Source organism: Dermacentor silvarum, chromosome 4, assembly GCF_013339745.2.
Source record: "Dermacentor silvarum isolate Dsil-2018 chromosome 4, BIME_Dsil_1.4, whole genome shotgun sequence".
Classification (NCBI taxonomy): Eukaryota; Metazoa; Arthropoda; class Arachnida; order Ixodida; family Ixodidae; genus Dermacentor; species Dermacentor silvarum.
This window is the reverse complement of record NC_051157.2, coordinates 108117199-108132905: the sequence shown is the minus strand read 5'-3', so window position 1 is coordinate 108132905 and position 15707 is coordinate 108117199. Positions and strand designations below refer to the sequence as shown.

General features: G+C 47.6%; 1 protein-coding gene across 1 annotated transcript; it reads left to right on the top strand.

The window, feature by feature from the left end:
• The first annotated feature begins 230 nt into the window (after window positions 1-230).
• Window positions 231-14737, top strand: LOC119448824 (monocarboxylate transporter 5-like). Its single transcript, XM_037712037.2, has 4 exons — window positions 231-414; window positions 7085-7228; window positions 8088-9173; window positions 14104-14737. The coding sequence occupies exons 1-4, from the start codon at window positions 231-233 to the stop codon at window positions 14283-14285; spliced, it is 1596 nt and encodes a 531-aa protein (XP_037567965.2). The 3' UTR covers window positions 14286-14737.
• The last annotated feature ends 970 nt before the right edge of the window (window positions 14738-15707 follow it).

Below are 15707 nucleotides of genomic sequence, written 5' to 3'. Positions count from 1 at the left end.
GTTTGCCGAGAGGTCCAATGACAATGTCTTACGTTGTTTTTACAGCATGCCATGAGCGTGCTACTGTGTTAGTCGCGTCTTCGCGGGTTTCTTGAACCTGGCTGATGAGTTGAAAGTATGAGCGAAGTGAGGGGCTCACGATAAGCCTTCTCTCGTATCTTGTCGCCTGACAGACGCTTGCATGTACGCTGCGTACGACTTGCAGTCGCATGGCTGACACGCTTCGGCGTATGAGCATGGATTCGTCTCGGAGTTGGGTGGTCGCCGCGGCTTGCTTCTGGATAAACGCGTTCGCTTTCTCCATGGTCCGCTCGGCCGCCGTGGTTTACGTGGCGCTGCTGCATGCCTTTCCGGTGGCCAGGGAGCGGGCATCGTGGCCCAGCAACCTTTCTGTCGTCTGCTACTTCTTTACAGGTGTGTAGCCGCACTGGCAGATGGCTTCTTCTTATTTTTTGTCCTTTAAAACAATGAAAACTTCTCAATTGAAGCCCCGACCATCTTTTGCGGCAAAAGATTCTTTTTTTTTTACGTCAGCACAATTTCGCTTATTCTTTGAGTTTTGCGCAGCGAAACCCATGCAAAAATATCATTGGCAACAGCGTGCCTTTTTCAGCTCACTGCCGACCGACGCTGACTGGGGCAATATATGCGGTTCTATAAATTGCAATATATGCGGTTTAACGTCCAGAAGCTGCACAGTGGCTTATGAGTGATGGCGTAGTGGCGGGCTCAGGATTATGACCTTACGCTGGGTTATTTAACATGCACGCAGTGCACGGTACACGAGCGTTTTTTTTTTTTTTTTTGCATTCCGTACCCGTCGGAATGCGGCCGCCGCGACTGGGAACCGAACCCAAGGCCGCATGCACAGCGACAGGATGCCATAACCACTGACGCTCTTGTATAGGCTTCATTTATGTTTTAATGGTGTAACACACGCATTGCACGTGTGGATATAGCTTTCTCCTACATAGGCCCAGACTATTCCTGCACACTGGGTGTTTCAAGAAATTTCAGAGTAGAATTAGGTTTGAGATAGAGAGAGAATCTTTATTTCTTAACGAGTCTCAGTGCGAATCGTCAATCTTGGAGTCCAGCCTATAGTCCCCGGTCTTTAGATCCACATGGTATGTCTTTCCTGTAAACCATGTACTGCTTGCTTTCGTCTTGCGCAAATTACTCTTTAAAGCGAAGCTTTCTTTTCCTTGGGTCTTTTACGTAAATTCATTTTATATTGCACGCATAAATTTTGCTTGAAATGTTTTAGAGCACATTCAGAAACACTCGACCCAGTATCTTCGCTGGACGTATCGTTTACCGTTGCAACTTCGTACTTCTTTCTAGTGGTTGACAATATTCCCTTTCCCGAAATCTTCTATCCACCACGCGGATTATACCACTGGACTTGCTGCTTATTCGAGGCAGAGCTTTGCAACAGTGCGCCTTTCACGTCCTTCCAACTCCGAAGCTCTGAACAAGGGTCACAAAGCAAAGATATAGCACCACTGAGCATTTGAATGTCTAGATTGTAATGCTCTCGAGAGCGTTATCAACCAATGAACTCTACGTGCTGCTTGTAATCAAATGGGGGGCATACTGACATCCAAGGTCGCTTAGACAACCTGTGTCGCATCGTAAACTATATATATAGCTGTCCCACACACATTTGACACGACTCAGAGGTGCGAACAACTCCAACTGACACTGCTGCAAGCAGCCGTCTCCAAGCAAACAAAACATAAAATTGCGTGGCTTGTATAAAAAATAACCCTACACAAGTGGCACGTTTCGTGTTAAGAAACTGTTTCCTATGTCGGCCTGGCTTGAGTTCAAACTATATTCTAGATTACGTCTGCCATACCCGTTTTGTACGGCGTATGGAAATGTATTGTGTAGATTGGGAAGATTAGGAGGATTGAGTGCTGTTGTGCAGGTCCATGTAGTTCCTTGGACGGGTAGCACGTGGTCTACCACACAGAGTAACCAAAAAGGCGTCAGGCGAAAAGAAGCGCGGTTGAGGCTGGCAAGGAATTAGGTACATTTATGACATTTGGAAATTGGCATCGATAGAATTGAGTCCATAGATAAACGGGAGGGACTATCGGTGATTGCTGGGAGAGGTATTCACACAGCACACATACTTAGATATGATGGTGATGGTAGGAATGACACATTTTAGAGTTGGCAGAGTTTACAATAATTGCTCAGGGAGGCAAGTCGCGATCATCGCTTATCACGAGGGTTCCCTATATACTGAGCAACGCTGTTGACTGCTTTCAGGCTGCTACTTACTTTTCCGACGAGGGTTTGGTATTCAAATTAATGTGGTAGTGAATGACACCTGAGTATTGCATGCGCGACTGCCGATGACGTCGAGGTTATGTGTAATACTGCCGTCTTTTAGAACAGATAAAGACGACAGCCAACACGCTCCGAGAGGCAAGGGTCTGCAGAATTTTACAAGCACCATAGCGAGAACGAGCCCAATTCCACTGATAGCAAGGGAAGCTGATTAGCCTGGAATCGGACGTCGTTTTCCTCTCTTTATATATATATATATATATATATATATATATATATATATATATATATATATAAATATTGTGCAACCCGTCAATTTACACGAGAGTCGAGCCCTGGGATGAATACACAACAATTTTCCACAGATATTAACTACGAAGTATAACCGAGTAAGTACTCAAAAAAAGACTAATTTTGGCAGGTATCTGTGACAACTTCGAACTGTCCCATAGTGTATTCTGCTGCTTCGTTCGTGCTCCAACTCTTTGTGTTTTATGACTAGCAGTGCCTCAAAACAGCGAGCTGGGCGAACTCGTAGGTTAACATCGTTGAAAACAAACAGCGTGAAGGGAACAATGGGCGACAGAATCAGACAACACGGGTACTGTGTTTCCCTGTGACTTGTCGCGCTCTTTCTCTTTTTTTAGACATGTAGGGAGAGTAAGACGGAAACGCTGTTTTTTATGGCTAGTATCTTTAGGGGTTAATGGGGGGTAAGCTGGACACAAGCTTTTCGCTTTCTGCTTAGCGTCCATAGGGCAACGGTTAAGGTGACAAACAAACAATGAACACACGTGCACCCGAAGCTGCGTCAACACCTGCATGAGCAAAGATGCCAGCTTTGATTATGCTTGTGAATACGCGAGTGCCTTGACAGGCACTAGCGTATACCTCAGGCCGAGCTCTCTGCGTTTCCTCTAATAAATGATCCTCTCTTCCTCCCTAGTTCTTTGTCACACCACCATTAGTCAAACGAATGGAGGTACTGTTTGTAGATTAGTCTCTGTCGATCTTCAATAGCATTGCACAGGAGAGCGATGTTTAAACACATGTAAAAAAAGTGCGTTACCCTCGCACAACCTTTCATATTTGGGGATCAGATTACTAAAGGCTTTGTACCGCAAGCCTAGAGCGCAACAGAGCACTTCTAACTGAACCACGGTGATTAAACTACTAAACTGCATGTAGGCATCCTAGGCTTTGTATTACGGTTTGAGTGATGTGCTGGTCACGCTGCCTTCCGTAAATACTCAACGAGAGCAGGATAGAAAATTACTTTAAAGTGAGTATTCAAATAGGTTAAGTAAAAGAACTAGAAAGCGAGAATGGGCTCCTTCGAAGAGAACTTATTGTTCTTATTTTAAAGCTCAGACCTTTTGGATAAAATCGAAAGACTCAGGAAAACGTACGCCGACTCCATTATTTGTGGAAATGCATTTTTTTTTTGCTGCATGAGGCCGGTAAAGCACGCGTAACACACACACGCACACACGCACACACGCACGCACGCGCGCACAGACACATACAGTACAATAGACATATGCGCACTCCGTATTCATTTCGCGACGCGCACATTACTGGCGTGTTGTGTGTGGTTGTTTTGTTTAGCGTTATCACAGTTTGCCATGTAAAATAATCATATAGACAAGAGTCCCTTTCCTCGACATAACTGTCTTCCTTCCTCACGCTCCCAACCACTCCTTTGGTAAATAAGCCCCGCGTATGGTCCGTTAATTAGCCTATGTCAGTTAGCGTTTTTTGTTTCACACCGACTGACATTGACTGAAAGTGGGCGCTAGGTGCTCGAAAAGAGGATTACTGCCAGCAGCACGTAGCTAGGCCAACAGCAGCTGGCAGTGCACGAAGTGGCCGTTTTCCTGGAGAGGGGACGTCAAGGCGCCACATTTCCCATAATGCCCTGCCAAGTAGGAAAGGTATTGACGCGGCACCCAAGAACGGTGATTTCAGGGAAGGCAAACCATGTTGGCGGGCATTCAACTGTGGAACTTTCTGACTGCAGTTTCCGGAGGTCTTCAAGTCGCTACAAGTAAGCTAACGCTATTTATGCAGTTGATTCTTACATTTTGTTTCGTGGTGAGTCGAACAGAAGAGCAAAACATCAGAAGAATGCTTAATAAAACGTAAGGGATCCGAGGGTCTCGGTTCCCTTTCTTGTTCATCGCATAGTCAGGGCCTCGACATTGGCTGCCTTGATGCCATAAGCCAGCATAAAAGGTTTTATTGGCCAGCTTGTCTGCTCATACGTTCACGTAGTACACGTGACGTGCGTGGTTGAAAGCGATTTTCCACAGCCGCCGCCGTGGCCGTGAGGGGCTCTGGCTAACACTCCCAAGTCACGTATGGCTATAGGTCTCACCCAGTGAGACCCGTAGTTAACATACAACTTCCAGGCGCACTTGAATTCAAAATGGGCGGAATCATCAACCGGTCTCCAGTCGAGATAAGCAAGATACGTTTAGAGTATTGTTGGATAAAAATCAGGGAAGAGAAAAAAAGCACAGAACAAAAACATTAAGGAGATGTATACAAATAGGCTAGAATTAAAAACATGTATAGCATACCGGATTAACTCAAGCAGGTTAGGTGACTATTTGCCACCGCCCCGTTTCAAAGGGGATGCCATTAAATCATCACCATCGTCAAATCGGTAACCTTCCTAAACACACACACGATCCTTTCTTTTTTTCTCCACACGAATGATGTCTTACAAGTATTTCAATAGTTCAACTGCAGCAAACGCTCAAGCGCCTAGGTGGGTATATGAATTAAGGATTCTTACTCCCAGGGCTAATCTCGTGCACATACATCAATACCAAAGAAAGGTGACGGGAGGCCGGCTGGCCACGGTAGCTTAATTTGGTAAAGCACCGCATTTATGCGGGGGGATATGGCTTCGGTTCTTCTCACCTGCGGCGAATTGTCCTTTTTTTGATAGAAATTAAATGGACACTCCAATCGCATTTCTTCTATCACCGTCGTCGTCGCCGTCAGGTTCCGTGTAAAGTTCAATGGCGATAAAATGTTCCCTGTGCGCCGTATGCTGTATGTGGGGGTGAAGGCGCGCGTGGGACGCACGCTTTCACGGAGAGTGAACGCACGGCGGAGAGCAAACGGGGCGTCTTCCGTCGTGCGAAAAGCCATGGGGGGATGGGAGGGAGGGGATGCGACGTCCAGCTGCGGCACCAAATGAGTATCGTGCGACCGGGCGCTAGGGGAACAGGCTACTCAATCTCCCACGCGAAAGTAGGAAAGCCGGAAGGTAGCCCAGGAGGGAGGGGGCGCTGCTTCTACTCTGCCACCAACTGCGTACTTATACTTTGCGCAGCGGCTGGCTGTCGCGCACACCGTATCTTGAAAGCGATCTGCAACACGGCTCCTACCTTTGTATGCGCTGTGCTTTCGCAGCTCAGTTTCCGTTGAAGCGATACACCGCATGAACCTTCGCTCGCTGCTGCTGGCACGCTTGCTCACGCCAGCGTTTTGACAGCGGTTGTGCGGCCGTCACACAAACAACGCGCAGAACTGTTATCGACGGCAGGCGGCGTTTTGCCTGCGTTCGCATCCGAGCGCACGCGGCGTGGGTGACGTGCTTATGAAGAACGTGTCAACCTTTGCCGTACACCCTATGGCAGTGTACCGTAGCGACAATACAGCCATGGTCCCTGTGGTCACTAAATAAATTAAAACCACCGGATAATATATATTTCTCATTCAAATAACAAATTACACCATCACATCTTATTATTCATAAATGGAAATACATAATTCCCACCATAGTACAGCTTCTCTGGTCTTCCATATCGGCCCCAGTGGAATAGCTGACAGTTTTTTCGTTGATCATACATAATCTTTAAGAATCGCCTGCCGCACTTAGCATATTTCTAGTCCTCGAACTGGATTACTCTAATAAGCGGACAGAATATGCACGAGAAATCAAAATGCATAATCGTATAATTCACAAAATTTCACTACTAAAGTTTTCAATAATTACTTTGCGACACGTATTGTAAACACGAATTGTAGCCGGTGAGTTCGCAACGAATTCTCAGAATGACGCGAGTTTCGAGAGAATTACCTCAGTTGGCGACGAAATTCATTGGCGGTCCAATTAATTTTGTGTTTCAATGCATAAAACGGCGTTGTGCTAGAAAAGTAAATGAATCAGTGCATTTTTACCGCAAGTTTGATGGCGCATATCTCGAAATCGGTGCCATCTTCAGAATTTGTTTCAACTGGGTATGCCTTGTGAACTCGCCCATGACAAGGCGCAAGTTGCCATATGTGTCGTAAAGTAGTTATATAAAATCTTAATCGGTAATTTGTTAATTACTAAAATATACATTTATGTTTATTGCCCAATTAATGCCCGCCTCTTCGATCAATCAAGTTCAAGGATTTGAACTGTGTTATCTGCCATAGGCAATTGTTTAAAATTCTATATAGTACATAAAAAAGGCAAGACCGGGCATATTCTGCATCATGTAGAGCAAAAGAAGGGCGCCACACATCACTTGCTTTCCCCACTACCCACCACCAACTCCCCTGTCCTGTTTGTTTGCTTAGTATAAATGTTTCCCGAGATTTATTCCTTAAGAATTATTTGACTGCACTGCAACTCATGCAGGCTATGTATAAAACGCAAATGACAGTTCGAGTTGAAAGCTCTGCTCGCATTGACTGTGACGGCAATGAAACTTTGGGAAAAGGTTTTTGCTATGGCCAGGCCTGCACCACGCTCTGTTCCATGGACTTTATACCGCAGGTCCCATTGCCGGAGTCCTGGCCAGGTACATACCGATATGGAAGCTGTCCGTGGTCGGTTGCCTCGGCGGTTCACTCGCCATTTGCGCCTGCTTCTTCGCACCCTCCATGCTTTTCCTGGACGTCTTTCTTGGTTTCGTCTACGGTGTGTATATTCTTTATTCTGAGTGTACGTCCCACAGACACCGTGCCCATCGGTGACATAGCTGGTATGCGCAAGCTCAAGGAAACCAGCTGCACTTTATATAGAGCTTTGCAACCATACGTATCAACTATTCCTATCTAACAAAACCATCTAAGGAAAAATAAAAAAAAGGGGGGGGGGGAAGCAATGACGACAGAAAGGTATACTGAGGGACCACGTTGACTGGGCGTGGTGTCCCTTGAGGCAATTGCTTGACCGCCCATCCTTTTCTCTTTGTAGTGTTCATATATGTTTACATGAATAAAAATAGTAATATTAACATGGAATCAGAAAGACAAGAATGCAATCCGCGTATTATGTGCGTAAACTTTTTAAGAGTCGTAGAGTCTGCGAAAGAGCTGAATGTTACGAAAGCCGAGGCACGTATTCTGAAAGTCGGGGTCTGCATTGACAAAGCTTCCCTTATACGTAAGAACGCGTCTTCGATTGGCAGCGTTCGGTAGACCGCCATTCATGATAGCGATCGGCGTGATAACGAGGCGATCGCCGCGGCGATGGCCAATCGCGGAGGACACTGATCCAAGACATGATTTGCAAATACGAGCCTAGATTTGCAACATGCTGTGCTTGTGCATGTGACGCAAACAGTAATGCATAAGCTGTATTTTGCTGGCTGCATGCAGGAACAGCGCGCTGTAATTTCGCGTCGTAAGCTGTTGCCTCCAGTGGTATACAGCCTTTATGCCTAGGCTGCGAAGGAACAAAAATTTATTGGCACCCCCAGGCTTTTGCTCTCGACTGTTCATCCTTACAAATGCTAATGACCTTTCCTTTGATTCATTTCTTCATTTAAATACAGGCACCAGTATCGGTTTGCTGAGCCTCTTCGGCGTCGTGGTAAACCAGCACTTTCTGAAGCACCGCGCAGCAGCCTCCGGCATCGCCAACGCGGGCTTCACAGTCGGAGGACTTGTATTCCCACCAGTCATGAAGGCACTGGAGGAGAAATACGGAATCCATGGCACATTCTTGATTTTTGGAGCCACCATGCTCAACTCGGTGGCCGGTGCTTTGCTGCAACGCACGCCACCGGTAGCGCAACCGGAACGAGACATAACTGGTGCCTCAACCCACGGTTCGGATGGAAGTGATGTTCTGAAAAATGGCGACGAATTCGGGGAACCCCTTCGGTGTTATGATTATCCGCACCAACTCGATGACGCAGACCTTTGTGGATGCAACGGTACTCCCGATAAATGTTGTCAGAAGCTCCATCTTTTGACAATTGAAGGATACGACGTCGATGACGATCAGCCTAAGAGGGAAGAAGCAAAGCTTGGTAGCACTGTTTCAACCGATTTCAACCATTCGAAAGGGCACGTTTATTTTCCGGCGGAGGAGGACGCTGTGCCAGAGCTAGTTGCAAATAACGGAATTCAAAAACCTTTGAACGGAGGACCTAAAAGTGCCAAACGAGACCATTTTCTATCTTTTCTATTATTACCTGAATATTATCTGATCGCCTTCTCTTTTTCCATCATGTCCTTTAACACGATGACGTATTATACAGTCGTAGTCGACTTTGGAGTGGACCGTGGGATACCTGCGTGGAACGCGGTGTACCTGATGTCATTCTACTCGATAATCGACCTACTGGCTCGGCTCGGCTCTGGTTGGATAACGGACAGAAAGTACCTGCGAAAGAGCACCATGATGGGGTCTCACCTGGCGCTGTGGGGCGCATCGCTCTGCCTCATACCACTGTGTAGCTCCTATCTAAGCCAGGTGTGTCTGTCTGTCTTACTTGGCTGGTGCAACGGTTCAACGGTAATACTTACAGTGGTGCTCTTTATGGAGCTGGTGGGCATCGAGAAGATCGGCGTCTGCTTCGGAAGTGCCAATGCACTCGCCGGACTTGTGGAACTCACAAAGCCGTTACTAATAGGTGAGCCAAATTATTCTATCTGATGACTGAATGTCAAACCTGGAACATAGGCTGGATGACGTGCAATGCTTTGGTAGGAAAAGCACAAAAACGCGAACATAATGTCGCACACGCATATTTAACATTCATCATAGCACTGTGTGTGTATGTAGTCTGTTTTTGTTGTCTTCTTTTTTTCATTTTTTTTTTACAGCGGAGCTGTTAAAGGATCGCTAGGTTTGTCTCATTGTCGTGCGCAGCATCGCCTGAGCTGCGGGACCGTGAGCTCGGACAGAGAGAAGTTTGCGCTCATGCTCGTGCTCGGCACGCGCTCGTGCCACTGTTCCCGCGTTCGTCGTCATCGTCTGCTTCCACAGCTGGCTGCGTTGCCGCTAATCATTCCAGCGTAGAACTTAACTTCTCTTCTGTCGTCGTAATGGGAAGCCGCATTTGCGGGGGTATGAGCCGTTGCTTAAGGAGGTATGAGCCATTCATGAGCAACTGACGACGTGTCCTAACGCGTTTGAGCAACATCGTCGCGAACGCACTCGAGAAAGGGCTCGTCGCCGACGTGCCGATTCTAGCGTGAAGGCTTCCAAAGCCTAGGCGAAACGTCAGCGAAGAGCCGTGAACCCCGAGTTGAGGGAGCGCGATGTTGAGGCCAAACGTCAGCATCGTCTTGCCCTCCAAGAACCCGACGACGACGGTGCACGCCTCGGCGACGCTAGCGCCAACTTCCCCACTGCGACGGCGAGGTTTCAACGAGAGTTTCTCAACCGGAACGTTCATTATAGACATGTTCGGTTGTGTGATGCCAAACGACGATACGCCCATTCTCATCGTGGGGGGCAATATTCACTACAGCAGACCCACCATAGTCACAGCTTCGCTGGCTTCCATCTTCACAGTAGTGGAAGGGCTCTGATTTTTTTTAACAGCGGAGCTGTTTAAGCCGGCCGTAATGTGTGCCGCCTGCCACTGCGTCGCCTAGCAATCACCTCGCGGAGTGTCACGCGCTATGCTCGAGAGAGAGAAAGAGAAAATGAGAGCTTGAGAGAGTGCGCGCGTCGCGCTCTATGGTCGGGAGAGAGAAAGAGAAAATGAGAGGGCTAAGTGCGCACGTCGTGCGCTATGCTCAGGAGATAGAAAGAGAAATTGAGAGCGAGATAGAATGCGCGCATCACGTGCTATGATCGGGAGAGAGAAAGAGAAAATGAGAGTGAGAGGCGAGAGAGAGTGCGCGCGTCGCGCGCTATGCTCGGCAGAGAGAACGAGAAAATGAGCGAGAAACAAATTGTACCAGCACCAAGGAGGCAACGCGCAGAGGTGCTGCAGCCCATGCCATCCGCGCTTCTACGTTTCCCCGCATTAGCGCCGAACGCTCGCGGTGCCCGTGACTGTAGCAGGGGCCTCTGCCGGTGGCTCAGACAAGCTCCCAAAAGCTGCGCGCTACTGCGCATGCGCCGTGACGTCATCCTGGCATGTCGTCTGCTGCGCGCTGCCCGTACACAGTGAATAGCTTTCGCCCCACTTCCCCTACGTGTGCTCAGACTACAAGTGCTTCGCGAGGCGTTCCCCGATGCCACGGACCACGAGGAAATGCTTATACACTTCGTATAACTTAGCATCACTTGGCATTACCTCGTATAACTTAGCATCACTTCGTATAGCCAGGACCAGCTCGGAACAAATCAGCTCCGCTGTGTCTTTAGCCTTGCGCCACTAGTGCAGCTACCCTTGACTTTTTTAAAAATTCTTGCCGCAAATGCTGGTCAGCCTTCTCGCGATATTGTTTCTCGGCCACTGTTGACGCTGAGAAAGAACGTAAGAAAGAATTTCGCTCGCACGGGAGTTGAACAAGAGTTGGGGGGGCGGGGGATAGAGTGAGAGGAAAGATACTACATGAATGGCTTGTATATCGCTAAAGCTTTACGTATGTCCATAGTCCCTCAATACTTTTCTGGTCACGAAACTCCGCCGTCACTCTATGGGAGAGGTTGATATGTCGCATGAAGGCGCCGCGCTGCGGCGCCACCGTAGCTGAAAGGCCACCTTTCTCCGTGGTAAACCCGGAGAGACTGCAGACGCGGCTGGCGTGGGCTGAAAGTTTGGACGCGTACTTTATATTTGTGATTGATTTTTAGGCAAGATCCGAATTCTGTCATTCTGTGGCACGTTCGCCTGACGATGCCGTTCAGGTGTTGTGTGCCGGGGGGCCGTTGCGGCTACAAAGGCACTCCCGAAACGGTATCGCTACGTTGAATGCCGAGTGTTGGTGAGCACTTCGAGAATTGGAAGCGAGCCATACCACGGCAAGAAACGGACGATTTCAGCTTCGAGTCCAAGCATGAGATTGTGTGCGCGAATCACTTTGATCCATCATCCATCTCCGTACGGATGATTTCACGATAAACAATGACGCCGTATCGTTGCCGAGGGACAAACCGCGCCTCAGGCCAACTGTCATTCCCCGTGTTTTCGACGGCCTGTGTGTGTGTGTGTGTGTGTGTGTGTGTGTGTGTGTGTGTGTGTGTGTGTGTGTGTGTGTGTGTGTGTGTGTGTGTGTGTGTGTGTGTGTGTGTGTGTGTGTGTGTGTGTGTTGTGTGTGTGTGTGTGTGTGTGTGTGTGTGTGTGTGTGTGTGTGTGTGTGTGTGTGTGTGTGTGTGTGCGCGTGCGCGTGCGCGTGTGTGTGTGATTCTCAGCCTGTTCTGTCTACAATATTTGTTTCATTTATATATTGCAAATAAAATCGGTGCCTATTAGTATCTCCATGAGAATATAAGCACACATAAAAACTTTGTTCTGGTTTAAACAATAAAATATTTATGACCTCCAACCATGATTGCACTGTGTGTGTGTTGATATTTATAGACGGCAAATTATTCGCATAACCACTTAGTTTGAGTTCATGCCTATGGATTTCGCATGCTGATAGCAACAGCTATTGACAATTGTAACATTTGCTTAAGGTTGCTACCTCAGCGCTGCGCGGCTCACAAAAGGGACATGCCACAGAAGTAATTTTGTTTCCTGAAGCAAAGTAGGCTTCCAACCGTGATAAATGGGACATTAGGAACATAGTGCAACAGGAAAAAACAAGCTGTCAGTTTTCTGTGTCAATACAACTTTCAGATCGTTTTTCACTCTACACTACAACAGTGCTGAGTGAAAGCGAAAATTAAATGTTATTTCTCATGAGAATTTTCGCGAGTTAAAACAGCTACATTTGCTTCAAAGAAAGTTCGCGATTCAAATACTATCATGCCTCGCTGTTCGCCAAGGAGGTATGGTACTGAGTGCAACTGACCGTCAATCCTCGTCACTCTGCTTGTGCGAGTTAGAGAATAATAAGTGCAGCTAGGGCTGAGCCAGTCGGGTATAATAATCCGTTTGGGTTTTCATAGGGTACATTGACAACGAAAATCGTGTTTGAAAACTTTGTCGCACATTTGGAATAATATACGCACGAAAACTAGCAAAGCTTGCGATACATGAAAAATGACAATACTACCCTTCACGCAAGCGTTTCATTCACGGCTACGATCTGCCGATGTACCTGTTCCAAACTAATTCTGACGTCATAGAACATTTTATCTTACGTGCGATTAGAATCTGTCCCCATCGCCTGAACGGCTCGAGTGTAATCGGAATTCACTAACATCACACGACCTTGAGCTCAGGTTGTCGTTTACTGGCAACGCCACGCCGCTAATGTCTTGTTCTTTGTACGGCGCATAAAGGCCGCTTAAACGTTTTTAATTGAAGCCGGTTGGGCCAACTAACGACAGATTTATCAGTAAGAACAATTCTATGCGCGTCGTCTGCTGACACACGGAGCCGCCAGCCGACTTTGAGATTGTTTACTGTGTATGTGCCTTGATTTCAATTACGTGCCTTGAAGTACGTGCCTTGATTTCAATTAGAAAACACTCTCAGATGTTCAAGTTTGAATACTGTAACTGGCTACGACAAAATAGAATGCAAATAAATTCTAAAACAAGCTGGGCTTTCGGCCGCAACGCGACCAGAGCAGAAAAAATACCGCCGCCGAATGCGGCGGCCGCTCGGCTAGGTGGCCTTTCTTTTACTACGGCGCCCCTAGCGGCAGGCGCTGGCTCTATATTAAACTGAGGCGGGAGTTTCGTGACCAGAAAAAGCTATTAAGGGACTATGGTATGTCGGTACTGCATGGATAAAAACTAAGCCTTAGGCTTCTTGGCAACAAGTTGCCGAGGGAACTCAAATTGGGTACTTTGTGTGAATCTGCAACGGCCTTCCTAGCCATTCGCCCTTATTTTCGTTTTGGTGTCGCACAGGACTGCACCTAATGGTCCGAATATAGCACTCCTCTCCACCAAACGGTAATTATCTTGTATACGAGTACATCCTCGCGCCTACATCCTGTCCTTGTCTTCATCCGTCGTAATTAGGGTGGCCAACACTCGAGTGGACGAAGTCGGGACGGGAAGGGGGGCTGGCGACGACCGACCCTGTCAGTGCCAGGAGCCAGCAGTCTATGCGTGCGACATAGTTTAAAAAAAATTGTCCTACCGTGTAGGGATATACAACAAGAAAGGTGCGGTATAGTTGCCTGACAAACACAGTTACCAACATGCATAGAGGTACTGTGAATTTTTCAAATTTAGAACTTGAATACCAACAAACATGAAACCACCTTTATGCTTATGACAATGCACAGAACACTAAGAATCTGCAAAGGAGCTGTTAGGTGTTTCAAAATGAACATTTGGTCTATATATAGTTATCTTGTAGGAAAAAAAGCTAAGTCTAGAGATTTGGCCAATCACGACTGGGTTGAGTCGGGGCACGGGACATTCACTCGAAAGTCGGGGCTGTCCCGCTAAATTCGGGATAGTTGTTTACCCTTGTCATCGTCGTCTTTCCCAATGACTTACGAGTGATACTTTTCGTTTCTGCTCTATATTCGCAGGATTCTTCAGAGATACTCACAAGGACTATTCCGGCTTATTCAGCCTCATCGGGGGAATGACGGTGTGCGTATCCCTGCTGTGGTTGTATTATCGCGTAAGAGAACAGTGCTCACCGACGAGAAAAGACGGCCACTTGTCGAGAATGTGCTCAAAACTAAGCGACCGCGTCTTGGCGTCGTGAAGAAAAGTGCCAGTCGAAAGAAAGAACTACAATTTCGGGCAGTATGTACGTATGAGATGATGTCAATTCGTGACAGTGTGGCATATGGAAATGAATTTTACGAAAGTGTTAGTTCCGGATGGTGCCAGCGCGTGAAATTAGAGAAGAACCAATCCGGGGAGGATCAGTCGCATCAGTACTGCAAGTTCATAATTCATTGATAAAGCAAAAAAAAAAAAAATAGGTTATTCGGCGTCCCTTCTGGATGTTTTGTCCAGTACTTCGTAAGAGACCCTCCTAATTTTATTTGAAAGATTTCTTAGGGTGTGTCTTGGCGTCCCATGAGCAACGTGAAGTCATCTTGTTATCGCTGAGGTTCATCATCCGCCTTTTCCAGTTGCACGAGCAGTTGAAGAAGGAAAAACAAAGAGAGAGAAAGGCAGGGAGGTTAGCCCGTGTAAGTACCAGCTGGCTACACCTTGTGTTGTAAAAAGGGTTAAGGAAATAAAATGTGATAACATAAAAAAAAACACAGAAAAATAACACAATAACGCGATGCAATGCGTTACAGTTGGGAGTTGGTCTCACAATTCACAAGTCCTTAAAGGGCCCCTAAACCACCTCAGATATGTTTTGAACTTTTCAAGTGAACACGCGCATCGAGTTCAGAATGCCGTCACGATCAACGATGCCAAACGCTGCAGCGCTACGCGCCGCGGGAGCGCTACAAAAAAAAAAAAAAAAAAAATCGTCCTTCTTTCTTGGCTTTTCCGGTATCCCCAGCGGTCGTCACGATGTCAGCAGAGTGAATCTGATGATGTCAGCGTCGGTGACGATGCCCATTGGTCGAACAAGATTCTACGACTTCCGGTTAGTCTGCTAGCAGTATACACGCGCTCCCTGCTCGCCGTGTTGCTGGCTTGTGCGCGCTTGCGAATCGGTAATTACCGCCCGCAACGCAAGTGCCAACGCGAGCGATTTGGCACTTGCGTTGCGGGCGGTAATTACCGATTCGCAAGCACTGTCGCACAATTACTGTCGCACTCTATTAGCTGCGCTAACAGAGTGCGACAGTGTTGGCCTTTCCAGAAGTGCGCGCAACACAGCGGCACGCTTCGCATGAGCACGGGCCGGCACGGCAGCAACAGCGGGTAGCCGAGAAGCGCTGTGTCGCGGCTAAGGCCCGTCCACGTTACCGGCACGGTAACTCGCCGCACGCCGTTTGCCATTCGCGGGCCGCCGTTCGACAGTAGTTTTGCTCGAGAACGGCGAGATTTCCTTGCCGTACGTAGAAAGGATGTAACCGGGACTCATTTGTGCGGCAGCCTCAGCGCCGCTGATCGCTCGACGGCGCCGATGTCGTCGCTAGGCCTTTTCTTGCTTCCTTCAGAGCTAGTGCGGACGGCGCTTCGAAATGAATTACCGACGCTCACGAGCCGCAAT